This window comes from Perna viridis, chromosome 10, assembly GCF_037379345.1.
Source record: "Perna viridis isolate PV_CMFRI_1.1 ecotype Kerala chromosome 10, ASM3737934v1, whole genome shotgun sequence".
NCBI lineage: Eukaryota > Metazoa > Mollusca > Bivalvia > Mytilida > Mytilidae > Perna > Perna viridis.
In genome coordinates this window covers 9,893,423-9,914,244 of record NC_142454.1, presented here as the reverse complement: position 1 = coordinate 9,914,244, position 20,822 = coordinate 9,893,423, and the positions used below count along the sequence as shown (strand labels likewise).

General features: G+C 32.3%; 1 protein-coding gene across 1 annotated transcript; it reads right to left on the bottom strand.

Annotated features, from left to right (window-relative positions):
* Nucleotides 1-568: 568 nt before the first annotated feature.
* On the bottom strand, nt 569-20,474 carry LOC148604463 (uncharacterized). Its single transcript, XM_088549973.1, has 15 exons — nt 20,438-20,474; nt 20,026-20,165; nt 17,080-18,216; nt 16,355-16,465; nt 14,903-15,007; nt 13,026-13,133; nt 12,125-12,232; nt 11,520-11,630; nt 10,261-10,378; nt 9,457-9,564; nt 9,028-9,077; nt 5,571-5,742; nt 3,616-3,905; nt 3,161-3,309; nt 569-1,112 (listed from the first exon to the last, which is right to left on the bottom strand). Exons 2-15 carry the CDS (start codon nt 20,162-20,164, stop codon nt 945-947), a joined length of 2,874 nt encoding a protein of 957 aa, XP_088406099.1. The 5' UTR covers nt 20,165; nt 20,438-20,474; the 3' UTR covers nt 569-944.
* Nucleotides 20,475-20,822: the final 348 nt, after the last annotated feature.

Below are 20,822 nucleotides of genomic sequence, written 5' to 3'. Positions count from 1 at the left end.
CTAAAATGCTCGGAAAACTGAAAGTAGATGAACCAGAAAGCTGGAAAGGGGAGACACTGTACAAGTCATTGTGCTTAAGCCATATAACAAAAATTTAATTATTCCCTCCAGTAGAAGCCAAGAAATCTGTGATGGAAATATTTGTTACAAATGGAATGACAGACAGACACCCCCATCACTATATACCCCCAACTTACCAAGTGGAGGTATAATAAGACAGGACCAGAAAGCTGGTAAAGAAATCAGAATAAGCAGCAGGGGCAGATCCAGAAGTTCCAAACAGGGGGCAAACAAATGGCCTAAAAGGAGGTTGCATCCAGTGATCACCAGTCATATGTACATGTATAATCAATTAAAATTTTCAAACACAAGGAATGAGCGACAGGCCTACCCCTTAGAATCACCTCTGTGCAGTTGAAACAATTAATATTTATTGTAAAAGTAAAAGTAATTAAGAAACACAATCCCAACTGAAAAATTCCAGGAAAAATAATTTGTTTCTCCATCATACATATTAAACAGTTGCCCAAAAAAAAATTTATAACACTAATGAAATGATACTTCCATATTTTTATGTTTATTTTCTCTTAAAACCATAAATTTCACAGATATAAACAAATATCAGACTTAATAACTTCTTTGTGGTGAATCAAGAAAAATAGTGAACTACAGCAAAGGTGACAATTGTTCCATTAAGAAACCCCTCTGTGTTATTTTGAATTTTAAAATACAAATTGACACAGATCTTTAACAAAGCTTTCAATCTAGACATTCATCATAGGACCTTAGACAAATATAGGTGGAATGTCAATATTTCTAGACATCTAAAGATGGAATATCTCTAGTTTTAACAACATGCCATATAGTTAATGAGATAACAGTACAAAATTCACCATTCATTAGTCTTCTATAACATTAGAAATTCAATTCATATCCATTATCCATTAGACTTGAATCGTACTATAAATCCAATCCAACATGGCAGATACCCTGGTAAATCTATTGGCTGTATTAGAGAACACTCCACATTGTGATGTCCCACTACTCATTACTCCAGCTAATACCCAGTGACCTGTGTTATCTTGGCACATCAATGGAGAACCACTGTCACCCTATAAAGTATCGAATATATCACATATTTATACAATAAGACATAAAGCAATGTGAAACTTTAACAACATTGGAAATTATTTAAATGTGCTGAGAAAGGAAAGGAAAATTAACAAAATGAAATGAAAAGTCATCCTGTTTTTTTAATGGGCTTGGTAATGCCATTTGCTTTGCTGTAAATCACTATGAGTAGATTGAAGTGAGACCTTTTTTTTCCCAAAAAATCTCAATTTATCTAGGATAAATGAATGGGACACAATACAAACATGAGCCTGAATTTTGTATCGATCTTTTTTTCCTCTTTATATTGACATTGACAACTACAAATCAGCCTCATTAAAAACAGAAATGTGAGAAGGTAAACAATTTATTTCCCTTTCGACTACTGATTTGTTTTTTGTCTTTTTTTTGGGGGGTGGGGGGTGGGGGAGTTACTATTACCAGTTAACACATTGGATAAAAAGTTGATTTTTATTTCTTGCGTACAACATATCACTGCTTCAAGAATGAAATGCCTGTACATTGCAAATAGATCTAAATTGAAAGGTGTACATTCTGTGAATGCTGTGAGACATTATAATTGAAAAGTAATTTTAAAAGTAACATAGTGCCACACTTGTAAAGCACACAGTAATGTAAAGTAAGACTTTGTTCACTGGCAGTATATACATTATATGGTACCAAATGTGTCTGGTGTAGAGTATGTGACGAAGATGTTAAATCTGTTTTTTCATGTGTACAAGCTTAATGCACAATTTTTACACTGAAGGGTACTCCAGCGACGCTAGAGGTTGTATGGCAAGCTATTTTCTGACTTGGTGCCATCCTAACCTCTAGTGTCTGACATGTTGAAAGCCATCGCAAATGTGAATTCGCTAAACATGTGTTTTAAAATATTTTAAGCTTTTTATTTACATGAAAGAAGTTTAACCTACCGGAAATCGAGCGATAAAAATCCTAAATATTTGTTAAATACCTAAAAAACATTAGTAATGAAGACAGTTGTCAAAATGACCGCAATTTTGAATTAGGTCAATAACTTTACGGCATACAATACATTTTTGACAAAATGAACTTAAAGTTGGTAAAGGCAATTCGTTGGTTAATTTAATATGTTTGTTTTGCAAATTTTAAAATCTGTAATTTTATTAACCAGAATTACACACTCATTAAGCTAAAAACAAAATATGAAGTTTATTTACAAAGGATTTCCAGGATTGCTGGATTTTCTCATCAGGTAGGTCATTTGTTTTTCTTGAGTTTAGTCACATTCTCCCATGTTATAGTAAAGAAACTATATCAAACGTTTTAAATGGTAAACAGTTTACTATAGTTTTGCCGATTTCAAAGAACGTCGGAATGAGCATTATGCAATATGGCACTCGGAAGTACGAGGTTGGACTATGGAGAAACGGAATTCCAACCTCTTACCTTGTAGGAGTCACTGAAGGGAGAGGGGGGGACTGGAATTATTTAAAAAAAAATATATAATTCCAAATTAGAGCAAAAATTTTTTTTTACTCCGCCATGGACAGAAAAACAATTAGGATTCAATACTTCCCCCATTACTCTAACAATGTAAAATTTCAAATAAAATTTTGTAACTCCTGCTGCCACTAAATTTTTCTATCTCAACATGAAATCCCCCCTGAGGAGATAATAGTCTATTCCTAACAATCTCGCATTGTACAGAACTTGTACACACACTATATCCAATATAGGGAATGTCATTATTCACTAAGAATACACCCTTCACTATAGTATCAAATCTATACTATGTTCATTACATGTTTGTTATGTAGTGAATGACATTCAGAAAGTACAAACCTGAAATCTTGAAAGTGCACCAAACTTGAACAATGTACAGTATGAGGTGTTAGGAATGTCATCCCCTACAAACCTGTCAACTTGACATTGTATCAAGCCTGTACAATGTACACTTCATTATGACATTATTCAGAGAATACAAATCTAATACCCTAACACTGTACCTAACTTGTACAATGTACAATATGTGATGTTGGGAATGTCAGCCACTAGAAGTACAAACCTGACATCCTGATATTGTTCCAAACTTGTACAGTGTACAGTATGTAATATTAGTGTTGACTTTGTCCTCCATGTGTACAGTGTTACTCTGACAGTCCACATCAGATAAGACATGGAGTTTGGCAGACCTGAGATCTTGAACTGTCACATCTGTAATATTAAGTCAAGATTAATTACAATGGAGCATGCTACATGTACATGTATAACTGCTAACTAGATAAACAACAAGCTTATCAGTACAATTAAAAGAAATCAAGATAACTCAGTAGGTATATGTTATCCCATGGCAACTGACCCATGGGTGGCCTTGATCTGACATTTTTCATCCCTGAGGGTTATAATGGCTCGTTTGGTTTAAATCTTGCTTAGTTCAGTCTAAATTTTAAAATGCATGTGCATTTAAAAGAGTCTAATTGTCAGTTTATATTTTATTTTGATACCTAGCAGTAATCATACCTTGATTTAATCCAATGTATCCCCAACCTGCTATGTGACAGTTACTGAGTGCTGAAAAGTCACATTTTGGTAAACAAACAGGAGCAATATGATCAGTGAATGTGATTGGTTTAGACAGATGAATAAGAGCTATATCATGGTAGATTGGACCAATCCCTGACATCCTTAGATCAGGGTGATGTACTATTCTATCAGAGTGTATAAAAGTCCCTTTATTTCTCAGTCTTTGGTTTGTGCCAAGTACAACTTCTACATACTGAGGTGTTTCTGTGTAGTTAAAGGATCCTTGTCTGAAATAGAAACACATCTGATATATACTGAGCTGTTTCTGTTAAGTTAAAGGATCCTTATCTGAAATAGAAATAAATATAGTATGTAATGAGGTGTTTTTGTGTAATTAAAGGATCCTTGGCCGAGATAAAAATACATTTAATATGTCCTGAGGTGTTTCTGTGTAGTTAAACAATCCTTATCTGAAATAGAAACAAATATTATATGCACTGAGGTGTTTCTGTGTAGTAGGACCTTTGTCTGAAATAAATCATATATATACTGAGATATTCCTTCGCAGATAAAGGATCATTTGGAGATAGGAGAAATGAGGTTGTGTATCCAGATTTAAAGGGAATCACCCAATCTCTTACAATCCTAAAACCACTTGTGTATTTAAGTACCAGTCTATGTATAATCATATCCAACCTCTGGTAGAGGTGATTTATGGAGTAGAAAAATGATTCTTTTTTGGTCTACATATCTTCATGTAACAATAGTCATTTTTGTATTCATGTCTGTAATTTTGAGAAAACCTTAATTTCATCTCCCACTGAAATCAAATCAAAACCAAATCAAGAACAGTAACTCTTGCAAAGTGATACACAATCTACATAATTTTTATCTCCAAAGTGCAACAACAAAATGACAAATTAAGAATGCTTATGTGGTCTGTAACCGTTTCTAAATTAGAAATAAATTTGTGAATGCATGAATCACCTCCTGTCTGATTTTTATAAAAGCTGCTACTAAATTATCATAGGCAGATCCACGGGGTTCCAAGTATACTAGATAAAGTTGATTGAATACAACCCCCTCCCCGCCCTAAGGTCAGTTAGCCTAACCTAACCCTTTTTTCAAATCTTCTGAATCTACCACTGATTAGTATGAGTGTTCTTAGTGTTTTGAAGAAAACAATATCAATAACCCTCTTATTACTTAAGTAGCACTCCAGCTAAGGATCATTCAAAATGTGATTCATGGGTAAAAAGCCTACATATTTTTATTTTTGATATTTTGTTTGAAATGTCATAATAACAGAAAAACATGTGGTTTTTCATATAACCCATGCTCTTAGGAGATATAAATTATATAGCATGCACTGTAGAGTTCAAAATTAAGGGAGATAACTCCATAAATGGTGTTCAAACACAATAGAATCTACTGTATTTTCAATGTCGATTATCTTCTAAGAGCAAGCAGATTTGAATGAATAATTACACATTTCATAGATAGACCCATAAAACAACTTAATTACAAAAATAAAAATATGTAGCCTTTTTGGGGGTGTATCACATTTTTCAGATTTTGCATGATTCTTACAAAGACCGCTACTTAAAAGTTGTGGTTACAGCTAGTAGAAAAAGAAGCATTTTATCAAATCTATATAACATGCTGCTGTGTCCAAAAGAGTAAGGGAGATAATCCATTTTAAATCCATTTACAGTTACTTCAGATATATTAAAAACAAGATGAGTGGTAAACATGAAAGCTACTAGTATTCTATGGGAAGAATTGGGATTGATATTGATATATTTACTCCTGTAATAAGGTTCAGAGAGTGACATGTGCCCTTTTTCACCTTTCAGCTCAAAATTTCCTATTCAAATCAGAAATTTTACAATAAATTTAAATAGTAAAAAATGGCCAAGTATTTTAATCTAAATCACTAATAAAACCCTTACACAGCAACACAATGTCCAGCAGTAACTATCCAGTCAGAAGAAACCAGTGAACCACTACAGAATGGTCTTCCAAGGTAGGAAAGGGAGACAACCCATGGCCACTGGCCTGTACTGGCTAAATCACCTCCAGATACAAAAGGTAACATTAGGTCAGGGCTCTGTATTCCACAATCTGAAATATAATGTAAGGACAGAAATTAAAGACATAAATAACAGGAATCAATTTAAAAGAACTAAAGATTTAAATAATAAGAAACCATTATTATATACCATTTTGAAAAAATGCAAGTAATTAAGACCTCTGAATATACACTGCAATCAACATGATTTTCAATTTCTCCAGTCTATATGGTGAAGGAATATAATCCATTATGATTGAACTTTATTTTCAGCGAAAAAATATAATGAAAAAATATAGTGATCGATCCAAAATCATTAAAAATCAGTTTTCTTTCTATAATTGATGGTAAAGGTAAATTCTATTAAATAATGGTGAATACACATGCATGTACAAGTTAACAATTTACATGAGCTCTAGTAGAGCTTTTAAAAGTTAGCAAGGTTTCAGATAATTTGGCTAATATGAGCTTCTCATATAGACACCAGGCTAGTTGGAGCAGACAGCCCAAATTCCAGGCTGGAAATCTGTGAAAACCTGGAGACAGGGTAGAGATTGGAAACCTGGACACAGGTTGGGCTAGAAGCCAAAGTAGTGTCAACCTCATGATTATAAGTCCAACAATAGCCACTTGGCCACCGTGCCCCTTGAAATAAACTTTAACAATGTAAATGAAATAGAATTATAATAAAATGTATTTTGATACATAAACAAATGAAATAATTCTATAGGCAGATCTTAAAATTGTAAATGGTGAATCTGATTTACTCGATATCTACCATGTCACATGGAATAACAAATCATGCTGATGGTAGTACAGTTAAAAAAATACTAAACAAAGTGCTACTAAATTTTAGTAAAATATTAACATTGTAATGCATATACATATATGTGTATATGGTACAGGACTTTTTATTGCCGGTATCCCAATCTATAATCTGTTAACTATGAGAAAGTTTTCAATTCAAGTTTGCAAATTTGAACTTGGCGTCAGATCTTAAACAGCTTATACAGTTTTTAAACACTCTAAGTCTATACTTCTAATAGAAGAACTGAAGATCTTAGGTGAATACATTCATATTCTTATGTACCAATTTAATTTACATTATAAACATGAGAAAAGGCAAGCTATAAGCTAAGCCGTCAAGTTATTCTTGTCATTAAGTATAGCTAACAGATGAAACATTTTTGAAATTTTTTATAATTAAGAACAAAGTTTTCTTTAATCAAGGCTCTGTTACTCAATAATGTTTTATTCCAGACAGAAAAAAATCAAAGATTTTTAAAAGGATTTATACATATCTGTTTTATTTCATAAAGTGTACTCTAGTAGTATTAGCATAAACCTGCACCAAAATGTTACATGTTAGTTCTGAGTATATGTCACAAAGGAGTGAAGAAATATTTGTACAGGTATATATGTGGTCTAAAATATATCAAATTAATCCATAAGAGATTCTTCTATATTTAAGAGGACATATGTTATTTGTTAAATTCATGGGCAATATAGATTACATCTGGACATTAAATCAGAGTCATCTACAAATACACATGAAATAATTTTCTTACTTTTTAATTATATATTATTTAATGCAACAATTTTTACCACAACATGGAGAAATCAGTGACTGCTAATCACAATACACCAAAGACTGACTGATCACTAATTGATTTATGATTAATGACTGATTCTTTTTTATCGACTGTTAATTGATTTTTTCCCAAAAACAGACTAAACAATCAACTACTGACACATGAAAACAAAATCAGATCATCAGTTTGAGTACTGTACACTGGTGTTTCTAAAAAATACTTAAGGTAGTAGACCTGGGGTAAGGAAGGTAATCCAAATTGAAAGGATTTTAGTCACAAGAGTGTTTGAATAACTCCTAATATGCAAACTTCAAAGTGATACTGATGTTAAAGGAAAATAACTCCAAGAAAGGGTTCAACTTCTAGAACAAAGATGCCAGCCCCAGTAACTCTGCCCTTTTGAAGTATTGATTAAATGTTTTAAATTGGTACATTAAGGAATATATTTTATAAGGTGGGAAAATGTTTGAAATGATACCGTAAACGGCAAACCAAGATTCCTTTAGACATGATATTAAAATTGAAATATCATGACGACATGAGATAGTACGGCTAACCAATAACATTGCCAGTTTTATAACTCTTTAACCTTTTAGAGTTTAAAAAAATATACATTTTCTTTAATTCCTTATAAGACTTTAAGCTTTCTGTTTTCATTTCAACATTTGTTGCTTTGTTCAGCATTTGTCTCAATCCAGCATTGAACTACGTTTAGTATATAAGTTCGTCCCTTCGTGCAGAAGTATAAATAATTGTGTGACATTAATTTGCAACTGTAGTTGACTCAAGCTGTGCCTGACAATGTCCTTTCATCAATATAAGTCATCATAATTTCTTACTTAGTAACCTAATTGGATATTTAGCCATAATGATTAATTATCAAAAAAATATTTCAATGCCTAACCCTACTATCATTAAACCATTAATAAAAAACTACACAGTGAACTTTTCCGAAAATTTGTTTATTGATTTGCATATGAATAGTCCATATAATATCAGTTTTGTATGAAAATTAAATTTTGAATTTTTTGCAAAATAGAGGTTTTTATGTAAGCCAATAGCTGAAAATGACCCCCCTTTTTTGTTATTTTGTTAAATTTAAAGCCTTTTATCTCTTCTACAAAATGGAAAGAATAAAGTTTGATAATAAATCTGATATATTAATCCTTTTAAAGTGTATCTGACTTAATATTCAGTTATTTATTTCAATATATTATCAAAATGACCCTAAAATACCTGATATGGTTCAGTTTGTCCAATGATTCAGATTTTTAAAAAATACCAATATTTCAGTCTTCATTGTTCAAAATCTGCTAGGTGAATTTTCTTAAAAGTTTGACAAATGATGTGCCACAGTTCATGTAATATCATGTACAAATTTAAAGAAAATTGAATTATGGGAAAATTTTGCGGCTACCACAGGTCTACTACCTTAAATGTTGAAAATGATTTAACATACAATCTTTATATAAGAATTCAGCTTGAATTGTATAAATATTCTATAACAATTTCCTTCATGAACAGTATTAAGTTTTTTTAATAAAGTGACAGTTTAAAGAAATCTAATTATTACTTAAAGAAGCGTGCTAACAGACAGAGAGGGAGGATAGTTTCTACGAAGTACTTAAATTTTATGGCTATGTGCTATATCTGTATTACATAGAAAAGATGTTCTGTAATATATCACTACACATTACAGACAGTTATGCGAGATCCTGAGTAGAGGTCGTAGTGAGAAGAAATTACCTCGTGGCATGCATGATACAGATACAGTCAAATTGGAAGTGCAAGAAGATCTGACAAAAATAAATAGTATCAATATCATGTTTAAAACTACAAACCAAGACTAGACATAACTGGAGTTATTTCCCTTACCATAAGTATCAACTAATATATTGAATTCAGATCAATTCAGTGGTTCCACTAATTATTAACAAGCTTTCTATTTGAAAAATGGAAAGAACAAAGTATCTGTCATTTTTTATTCTTTGTATCTAATATAGATGATTGTCATCTGTTAAAACATGAAAACTTTTTACCATAATATCTAAATTATTCAAGGTTTTTTTAAGAATCCATATGTTTGAAACATTGTCATTGTTATTGTGAGCAGCTGACAAAACAATACCTCTAAAACCATAAATACAATTAAAGGATCGCTTTCTGTAATATTACCTGATATTCATAGTAAGAAGAATATTCTTGTACTCTGTTACTGACTGGTTCAACTCCATCTTATCAAATTCATCATCTGTATAAGTGTAGTTAGTTTCTGAAGAATTTCTACAGAAATATTGAATAAAAATCTCAATACTGTGAAACCTGTCCAAACTGAACCCTGGACAAAATAGTTAACTTGTGTAAACTAAACATCTTCTGTTCATTCATGAAAGTTTCAATACTTTTTCACAAAAATGTGTAAGCGTAAAATTTGTTGTTAGATATGATGTCATAATGCTTTTTGCTGTAAGACGACATTAATTACAACTTTTTGTGAAATCAACTACAGAGCAGATATTGAAATTCTTGTCAGTTTTGAATCAACCTACTCATAGTACAGGCCCTAAGTGCCACACAACTTAAAAAATTACTGAAGTCTCAGAAAATTCTTAATTGTTTGTGATGTCATCAATATCAAAGACTATGATTGGAGTTACCATGGAAGTAAACGATATTCCCAGATTTAAGTATTTTTTAACATGTGTGGCACCAGGGCCTGGAGTTAGAAAACCTGAGCAAGAGGACAGGAAACAACCTCTATTTACCCGCTAAATAGGGAGTTTCAATGTATAGAGGTAGGATTTATCTGATGAAGCAAAAAAGTCAGCTAAAATGCAATAGCAAGTGCATAAATTCCTGGTTTTGCTATTTGTATCCAAGAAAACTATTGACAAAAACACTAATCCAAGAATGCTAATAAGTATACGTCTGTTTTCTAAAAACTGAAAGATGTAACCACTAATACAAACAGGCTCTGACCTGTATCCTAGCAACTGACAGATGTAATCACTAATCCCAGAATGCCAATGGATACTACAGACAGTATAATTATCTCCCTTGTACAGAACTATCATGGCTTTGCCATGATTTACATCATCTGAAAAATAAGTGAAAATACATGTTGTATTTTTTTAACATACATGAACTCAATTTGATGAATTCTTTAAGTCTTTTAAATATCAAGATAAATGGCCAACCCATGGTAAAACAATGATAACACAGAGTTTTGATGATTTATATCAATTCTAAAAGGACTAGATTCTTCATATAATTTTTTAAAGATGAAGCCAATATGCATAAAATGTCAACTGTTATGCAGCAAAATTCTGTTGTGAGGTTGGTGAAAATGGGTAAAACTTATCTATGATGAGGGAAAAAAAGACTTTTGTACATCTCATCTACAAAAATGAATAAAACAAAATATATACTAAATATTACATTAATATCTGTATCATATACAGTATCAATTTGCCACTGGACCGCAGGATGATATAGGTTGAGGGTTGATACCAGATACAGATTTTGAAATGTCATGTTCATTATATATTTCAACTATACTTTAAGTGTGTTCCCAGTAAGGGTGTGATACATGGTATGCAATTTAGGGTCAAATAAAAAATATCACGAAGAAAGTATGTAACAAATTGGAACAAGGTCTTTTCAAACCATGTGAAGACCCAACAATTTTTCTATTTTAAGTTCCTGATTTAAGGCATTCAAGGTAATTTTTGTAATACATTACAAGCCAAATGCTACTTGCACATATATGCTAACCTGTCTTAAGTGACAATCCTATTGAGAATAAATTTGTGGTCACATCAGACAGGTCATCTTTAACACCTAATTTTTTGCACCTGTCCTAAGACAGGAATTTATAGCCTCTGTATGCATTTTTGTTTACTTTCAATTTACTTTTATTTTGCTGGAGTATATGAGGGCACCCTGTGGTGTAAGGGTTTCCTAATTATTAATTGAAGACCCATGGGCAGCCATAAGCTAATATTTTTCATCCCAGTTGGGTTGTTGTCTCAGACACATTCACCATATTCACTCTCGTTATATTTATATACAGGTTATTTTTTGTTCAAAGAGTGCACTACAAAGGGATATTTCAATTACAGTATTTCAAGATTGGTTATTACTGAATTACAGATTGTCACTAAGACAGGTTTGATTGTATGTATATGTTCAGAACATTCCCCCTGTAATAAATCTTTTTCAGTACATGTATAACTTACAACATTTAGATTCATCTTCAGCTCTGGGGCAGTCATGTATTCCATCACATAACTGTGTGGTATTTATACAGCTGTAGTCTCCACAGACATACTGATCTGGGCCACATTGGTCTGTAACAATTTGAGAATCATATCTATAAGCCACACCTAGAGTCTAAGTTTGTCTGCTATTGTTTATTTCCAGCATATGCATAATTTATGATTTTCAACTTAACAATTTTATGGCAAATAAGTAGAGGCAAAAAATATATAATAATCTGGTTTCCTGCTACCAGCAAAAAATATGAAACTCAATTCATGTTGGCAATGGGTTAACAAAAATTATTCTGATGTGAATAAAAGATAAATTCTAAGAGACTATGGAGCATATGTGTAGTATCTCTGCTTCATTAGTCTCACTGTCTGACAAAGTACACTATCATACCAATAATCATTTGCTATAATGGTATAACTGTACATGATTGTACAAAAACCTCTAATTGTATGTCAATAATTGTCTTTATACATGTATTTTAGTATTTTTAGTATTTCTCCATAGATGCTGTTTTGTCATTGCCCCTGTGGACCCATGATTGGTAAAATGAAAGACTTTGAACTTTAAATACCGCAATTATTTTCATCAGTAGAGCCCAGACAATCTACATGGCCATCACAGATCCATTCCTCCCTAATACACCCACCATCCTTACAGGATATCTCTTTGTAAGAACATGCTGAAATATGGAGTATAATATTACTATGACATATGTAATAGAGCCTTTTTTTTAAGTGTAGGATAGTTGATGAACATGCATGACATATACTTCTTCAAGGTAAGGTTTGGGGTAGAACAAAAGAATTTTCCTTGCAGAAGTATTAACTGGGCAGGATCAGAGACTACATCACAGTTATAACAAAAAAGGTCTATTGGTAACTTTTCATTTAGTACAAGTATAACAGTGAAATCTGTTAAACCACCCTCCTGATGAACTGAAGGTTTGGTTCAGTTTAGGCAGGGTTTTCTGTTTTAAAATGCACCAGTCCTGACATAAACAGACTTTTAAAGATGATTCCAGATAGAACGTTTAAGGCACTGTTTTTATAATCAATTTAGAAGTAAGTTTACATATGTTTCACTTTACTGGCATTGCTTAAGAAACACAATGAAGATGATAAAGATATTTGTATACTTCTCTTTTTGTCCTAATTTTGACTGATTATATCCTTTCTATAACTACAACTGTGTGAGAAATATCTCAAAAACTAAGCTGAGGGTAGGTGTCATCTAAACACTTATAACATCATTGGAAAAAACAATTATATACTGATAATTCTGTATCTGTGATGACAATTCCAAACTACTCAGGTACTAGATTAGCAAGACATAACTACTACACAGGAACTTATTCATGCTATCTAATATGAAGGCTGACTAGTATATACTAATCAAACTGGATATTTGATACATGGAACAAAACTTCTTGTAAACTTACCAACACAGTCACATGAATAAAAGGATAAACTTACTACAGTTGATTTCATCACTGTTATCAAAACACTGATCAACATTGTCACACCATTGATGTGAAGGGATAGCAATACCATTATCACACCACCTGTAGGAGGGTCCATGATCTGTAAAACAAATTAATTACAGATACAACTTATGTTGTACGAACTGAAATTAGGAATATTTCTTACATTGGAACGTCATTCTGTCATATTATGTGTTTTTTATGTACACTAATTTTTTGGTACAGATAAATGACCTTGTTGAATGATGCATATCATATAATTACTGTCCTTGTTGGGGTGTGATCCACCCAAAGGTTCATCAACCAGAGAAAAGTATGTCAGAGCCTTTGCTGGATGCATCCTTACTTTCCAAGAGGAAAGTCAAGTCCCACTCTAACACAGTTGGTAATAAGTATATCATACAAAAAAGAGGCTCCCAGGAGCCTGAATTACTTACCTGGTTAAATTTTGCCTTTCAAGGGCAATAAATTTAAGACAAAGAATGGTTTTAGAGATATAATATGCAAAAAACGACTGTATGGCCCCTATTTTCTATTTTTACTTTTAGTAACGGCAGCAATGTTTTCCATGAATCAAAAATCCCCACTACAGTTCTATGCAAGATATCCCAAGGAACATTCATACCAAATTTGGTTCTTATTGGTCAAGTAGTGTCAGAGAAGATTTCTGATGGAAATAACATTAAAAACAGCAAAAAAGCATCCAAAAGGGGCAATAAATCCAACATGGCTTAATAGATTAAAATGTAAATTTGACCAGACAGATCTTATTATGTTCAGCACTTTTACCAATGTCACAATTTGGCTAAACAGTTTTGGAGATATATGCGAAAAACTACTGTCTGACCCCTATGTCATATTTTTAGTAACAATGGCCCTGTTTTTCAACAGATCAAAAATCCCCACATCAGTTCTATGCAGGATACCCCAAGAAACAGTCATTCTAAGTTTGGTTCCAATTTACTTAGTAATGTCAGTGGAGAAGAGTTTTGAAAAATAGTTAACGACAAGGGACAATGACAACGGACACCAAGTGATGGCAATATCCATATGGCCCTTGGCCAGGTGAGATAATAATTTTGTGACAGAATGATTGATTGATTGATGGGGTTTAAGTTTAATGTCTGAGCAGCAATATTTCAGCTATATTCAGGCAATGAACATGAAGTAGATGATAAAATGAACATGAAATGAAATGAAAAATGGGATGGGACACAAGGATAATGAGGTTGACAAGTTTTGGTTGCCATTGGAAATAGGGAGAGGTGGGTAGGGTTGGGCAATTTAGCCTCCTGTGGCGGAGCGCAAAAGATTCCTACTCCTATCGAATACCACAGCAGGGTTCTTTAACATGTGAGGAACATGGCATCTTTCCTGACACGGTGCACCACTATGGTTTGCGGTAAGATTTTTCCGTATTATAGCCTGACAACCCCAGCATGGAACATGCCAGGGGTACCCCATTCCACCACCTGGGGCACACAACCGAGTTGTTCTGTGGGCAGAGCGCCCTAGCCCCTGCCTAGGGTTCTGAGCATTATTTAGTCACCTTTTACGACAAGCTTAGCACTACTGCAGGCCTATTCTTTTGACACCTGGACCTGCAAAGGGCATTTTGTGACAGAAAAGAATTAGTCATTTTTTTCAATATTACAATTTATACAAATATAAAATAAATGCAATAATTCAAATATAATGCCAAGAGTAAAGATGTTGACCTAACATAGGACAATTAAATATCAAACTTTTATATTGGAAAATATCATGAAGATGCAGCTCCTTTATTAGGACTTTATTTTTTTTTTAAATTGAGTTGATAGTTTGCAATTTTCAAATTTCACTTAATATGAAACTTAAAAATATACCTACCACAGCTAACTTCATCACTCAGGTCAATACATTCTACTCTCTCATTACATCTGACTGACCATGACCATAAACATAGTCCTGTACTACATTGAAATCCTTGGCAGTCTGAAAATATAACAAAGTACTGTACTACACTGAAATCCCTGGCAGTCTGAAAATATAACAAAGAACTATACCACACTGAAATCCCTGACAGTCTGAAAATATAATAAAGTAATGTACCAAACAGAATTCCCTGGCAGGCAGAAATTATAACATAGTCCTGTACTACATTGAAATCCCTGGCAGTCTGAAAATATAATAAAGTTAATATTGTACCAAACTGAAATCCCTGACTCTGAAAATATTTACAAAGTACTGTTCTACAATGAAATCTTTGACAAGCATAAAATATAACTATGTATTTTACCACATTTAAATCCCTGACAGTCTGAAAATATAATAAATAAAGTGTCCATGAAATATGTCCTGGTCTGGGTACCACAAAATATAAAAAGTAATAAAGTCTCAGAATATGCTTAACTTCCATGGTGACTCAAGGTCTTTGAAAATAATGACTTCACAAACAGGAAATTTTTAAGACTTTTATGGTAGATCATACCTAATTTTTCCAGTAGAGACACTTTCTTAAGTTTTCTAGAAGATAACCTTGAATGAACACACTTCTAACTTTCATTGTTAAAAAAACATAGGTCACCAAACTTTCAAGATAATTAAGCCTTCATAAAGGCAATTTCTTACATTTTATATGGATTCTGTAATGAAATTTCACTATTTCACATACTATTAAAAATAGACAAGATTTCTTATAAATTTATATAAAGAAAAATTAACTGACTTTCCCTCATATTTCGAAAAGGAAACTGGGGGTCACTGAACATTTTTTTCTTGTAAACCTAAAACTCCCAATACATTTCTATTGAACATCTTCCCACCAATAATCTCCCCTCCAAAAGAATTTTCCTGCCAATTATCTCCCTTTAAAAAGGGCTTTATACATAGTTCACATTTGTAATTTTACCATACATTTTTTAAGTAAACAATTCTTTTAACACATCATTTTTACCTCATTTTAATACTACATGTAGTAGTTAATTGAAAATATAAATGTCATTATGATTTTGCAAGAGGACAGAAAAGAATGCTCTGTGTAGTAGTTACTATCTATATTGATTATACTTTCAAGTTTTGTGGCACTGGGAATGATTTCAGTTCTCCTTGGTAAGAAATTTCCGGTCCCAGACCTCGGAACCACTCTAATTTTAAATCTTTATGTACATATAGTTTGCACTGAAGTGAAGAACAACAATATTTAAAGACAAAATAGATACATGTACAAAAAATATTTCAAATGTCATTTATTGTTCACTTTCTTGCTATTCTATCTGTTCAATCTGTACACATATTACAGATATTCATGTTTGGTATTTAATACAAGTTCCCAAGACTTACTGGAGCAATTCACTTCATCTGACATATCTTCACAATGTATAACTCTGTCACATCTCCTACTAAAGTCTACACATTGTCCACTGTTACATCTAAATTGACCTATATTACAATCTGAAATACAAATTACATTGTACTAGTTTTTTTCCTAAATATATAGTCTATAAACAATTGTAAAATAATAACCTACATCTTAAATCTGAAGTACAACTAAGTTCACATATATGTACAATCTGAAATACTTGAGAAGTTGAACAGAAGTTCTTCCAACATATATTTTTTCATTTACATGTAATAACCAATCATATAATATACATGTGTGTATTTTAATTGCAAGTATATATGACATAAATGTACGTTGTTTATGGTTCAACAATTTCAGTTTTCTTGGTGAGTTCAAACTTCAACGTAGTTTTAATGTAAAAAGTTGTAAACAAATATAAATGCAATGATATGTCATATTTTGTCTAGCTTGTATGTGGAATAGTACATTCTTACTTGTACAAGTACTTCATATATTATATCATAAATCAATACACATGTATATATACATGTAAATATAATATACAATAAATGAATAGTACTTATGAAAATAGTGGATGTCATTCTAATCATATCCTTTTTCAACATTTTGGAAGGCTTTCCATGCTAGCTGACTGAAGAGTACCAACATGGAAGACATACCAATCATACCAGGGACTAAGCCATTCTGAAAATGCAATTCTCACCTGGAAAGATGGTTGGAGATACTGTAATGTATACATTGTCCATTCTGTCAGTCAATACACTACTCTGCCACTGATTATCAGGTAAACTGTTGCTAGAATATTTACTTCCCTTGAATGATGTTGCAAATGGAACAAGACTACTTGAAGAAAATTCAGTATTTGTAACTATTGGTTTTGACACTAAAAATGAACTTGACATCCCATGCTCAGAAGTCTGCACGCTTAAGTTTATGAAGGAGTTCATACTTTTAACAGTAGTTGAAGAAATTGAAACTAATGGTTCCTTGGATGATATGTAAGTCTCTGTAATATCAGAATTCAGTAATGTACCAACAGCTAATCTTGATTCTGTAGATTTCTGTATTCTAACAACTGAATGAGACACACTAATGTAGGACTTATCAGAAATGGACGGTGACATGAAAGAAGTAGACTGATCTTTTTTTAAGTTTGTCATGGATTCTTTATTTAAAGGAGAATATGATATTGAAATATCAACATGCTGGTAAGTAGTAAAATTTGAATATAAAAATATATTTCGACTTGAATCTATAGAAAAATTGGTAAATATTTCTGTCATGAAATAAGGATCAGTTGTCATGGTGGGCATAATATCACTATAGATTGTTTGAGAATTTATCATGTCATCTACAGAGGTAGAAACTGGTTGTAAATGTGCTGAAGTTAATTCTTTGTCAATTTCTTTCATAGACAAAACTATAGTCCTAATCTCTTCACTTGATATACTATCAGTTGATCCATATAGAATGTCTGTAAAAGGGGATGAAATTTTAGATACAGCAGTAGACAGATATGGAATGCCTAAAGAAGGAGATGAAGAGTATGTATAATAAACTTCTGCTTTAAAATCTGATGTAGAAGCAGAGGAAAATGGATTCCAGGTGTCCTCTGTATAACTACTTGAAGGCCAAGCCTCAGATGATGATATCTCTTCACTTCTTGGACTGGAGACAAGAGTGCTACCTGTCATTTCAAACATATAGCTTGATGAATGAAGAGAATGACCAGTCACTACATTTGGAACCAGTATCAAAGAGTCTTCATTTACTGTCTTTAAGTCTGATCTTTCCTGAGATTTCTTTTCTACATAGTTTTTGTGAGGAATTCTATTATCCCCTACAAAAATTAAATGTTATGTGGTTAAAACATTAAGACTGCATATACATGTACATACGAAGTGACATATCTACAGTTACATACATGTATCAACTAAAAAAAGGCTTTCTTGTTTCAAGATGCAAGTACTTCGAAAGTTCCTCTTGATTAAAGGGTCATTACAATTTATCTATGTACAACATACATGTAGTATAAAACAATGTAACGTTAACGTATCTGAATCAACAATGTACATTCATTTGTACATGCACAAAATACATGAACACAAATAAGATAATTGACTCATAAAGTTTATAGTTCAATTTCAGTTTAGACATTTAATTTGATATTGACACAAATTAGTTGAAAATCATGCAAAAGTTTAAAATATACATGTACAGTGCATGAACCAATCTGTGTTACAATGGTTACTAAAATTGCAAATTGAAATCAGAGTTTGAAATCTAATGGTCATCATTATCGATCAATTTCCAATCAGTCATCGATCCGTCAGGCCAAACTTTAAAACTGCATGAACTCTACGGTTATTATATGTACATGTATCTTAATTTCCTCAAGGTTCCCCAATATACATGTACCAGTGAAAAAAAGTGATGTCCCAAGAGTAACAAACAGTGACTGTCCTTCAATGTATGTAAAAAATTTAACATTTTCTTTAGCAAAACAAATAAAAATGTTTGATTAAAGATCACTTCTCAGTAAAAATAAGGTAATCATTTTTAATAGTCTTGAGGTCTATTTTGTGTTTTTTTTTGTCTTATTAAAAAAAATGAATATGGTTTAAAAGTTCAGGAAATGAAGGTACATGTACATATCTTTCTCCTCTGTTCGATTCCATTTCTAATAGTCTTGAGGTCTTTTTTTCTTACTAAAAGAAATGAATATGGTTTAAATTTTTAAGAAATGAACTATACATGTATCTTTCTCCACTGTTTAGTTCCACTGGCTATTCAAGGATTTTTTTTTTTTACATTTTGACACTTGTTAGTACATGGCTTTGCTGTTCATGAATCATTAACTGCCCAAAGTTGGTTATTTCGTTTAACTTGGTCAAAAATCAAAAACAAGCCTTAAATGTACAAATTAAGAATATTGCTTGAGTTTCTCTAGGTATGTAAAATGAAATTTCAAGTATGGTGAAACTGACAGTGCCCACTTTTATAGGCCTATTCTATATTAAAAAATGTAGATGTACATGTACATGTATACATAAATTTACATGTATATTTGCTTTTTTTAAATGAAAAACTAAACTTGAATTCAATATTTCAAATTAAAATAAAATTAAAATATTATTATACAAGTTCATGTACTGTACATGTAATAAATTGATTTGTTCCAATGAAAAGTCTGAAATGTCCATGAATCAACATGTACATACAAACAGTAACATTGTATATCACATAACCAAACCATGTTCAGATTGGTCATGAGTAATTGTCAGCAACCAGTCAAAAATTAGTTATTGGTCTGTCAAATAGCTGGTTCTGATCAGTTCAAGGACTGTACAAGTAGCACATGTAATGAAAATAAACAGGGCCCAGTGTTCTAGATTAAAATATTTCCACGGAAAACTCCAAATGAAGATCAACTATCTAACAATTAATGTACATGTTTGCTTTCCCAAATTAACAAATGATATCAGAAATTTTCAGTTGTTTCTTGCTGAATCAACTTTTCAACACCAAAATAAATGTAGCACTTGCCCAAGGTGATGGGAAAGTGGAATCCTAGAACAGGGAGTCTGGAACAATTCAGACATTTATTAATAGTATTCACTCTATCAGGACAAGAAATTGTTTTACTTACTATTCTCCTGAAGAACCACAGCGAAGGCAATTGCAGCTGAAACAATAGCAAGGGTGATGCATGCTATACTTGCAATTAGGAGCTTTCTTGTTGCTCTTTTTTGAGCAGGATCCTCAATATCAATCATCTGTTGAACCATTCTGAACGACAGATCATAAGCATAACCAAAGTATCATTGTGCAAAATAGTGTCCCATAATAAACTTAATACAAAGATCACAGTATTAAATACATTTATGTATTTTGAGAAACAAAAATCATGCAAGGTCTAGATCTTAAGCTATTTAAAGTACAAAGCGTGGTTACATGTTTTAGAAACATAAGCATTCCATTTCGACCAGATCGAATAATGTTTGGATAGAGTAGATAAGTTAATGACACTATATCGGTATTTAATCTTAAAGATTAAATACATGTGCTGACTGCCTTCGCTTTTCCAGGGGATGGCTTTTCTGTTTACACCGGAAGTCAGAGTTGAAGGACCTGTTCGGCCCAAAGACCATAGCTCGACCCTAATGCCTTTTTTTGAAAGTGCGCTTTATGTGCACTTTCCGCAAGGCTTATGTAGTTAAGAATTACAAGTATAGCATGCATCGCCCTTGCTGCTGTTTTAGCTGCAACTGCCTTTGCCGTGGTTCTTCAGGAGAATAATAAGTAAAACAATTTCTTGTCCTGATAGAGTGAATGATATTTGAATTGTTCCAGGCTCCGTGTTCTAGGAGACCACTTTCCCATCACTGAGACAAGTGCTACATTTATTTTGGTGTTTGAAATAAATCATAAGATTTGGTAGTTAAT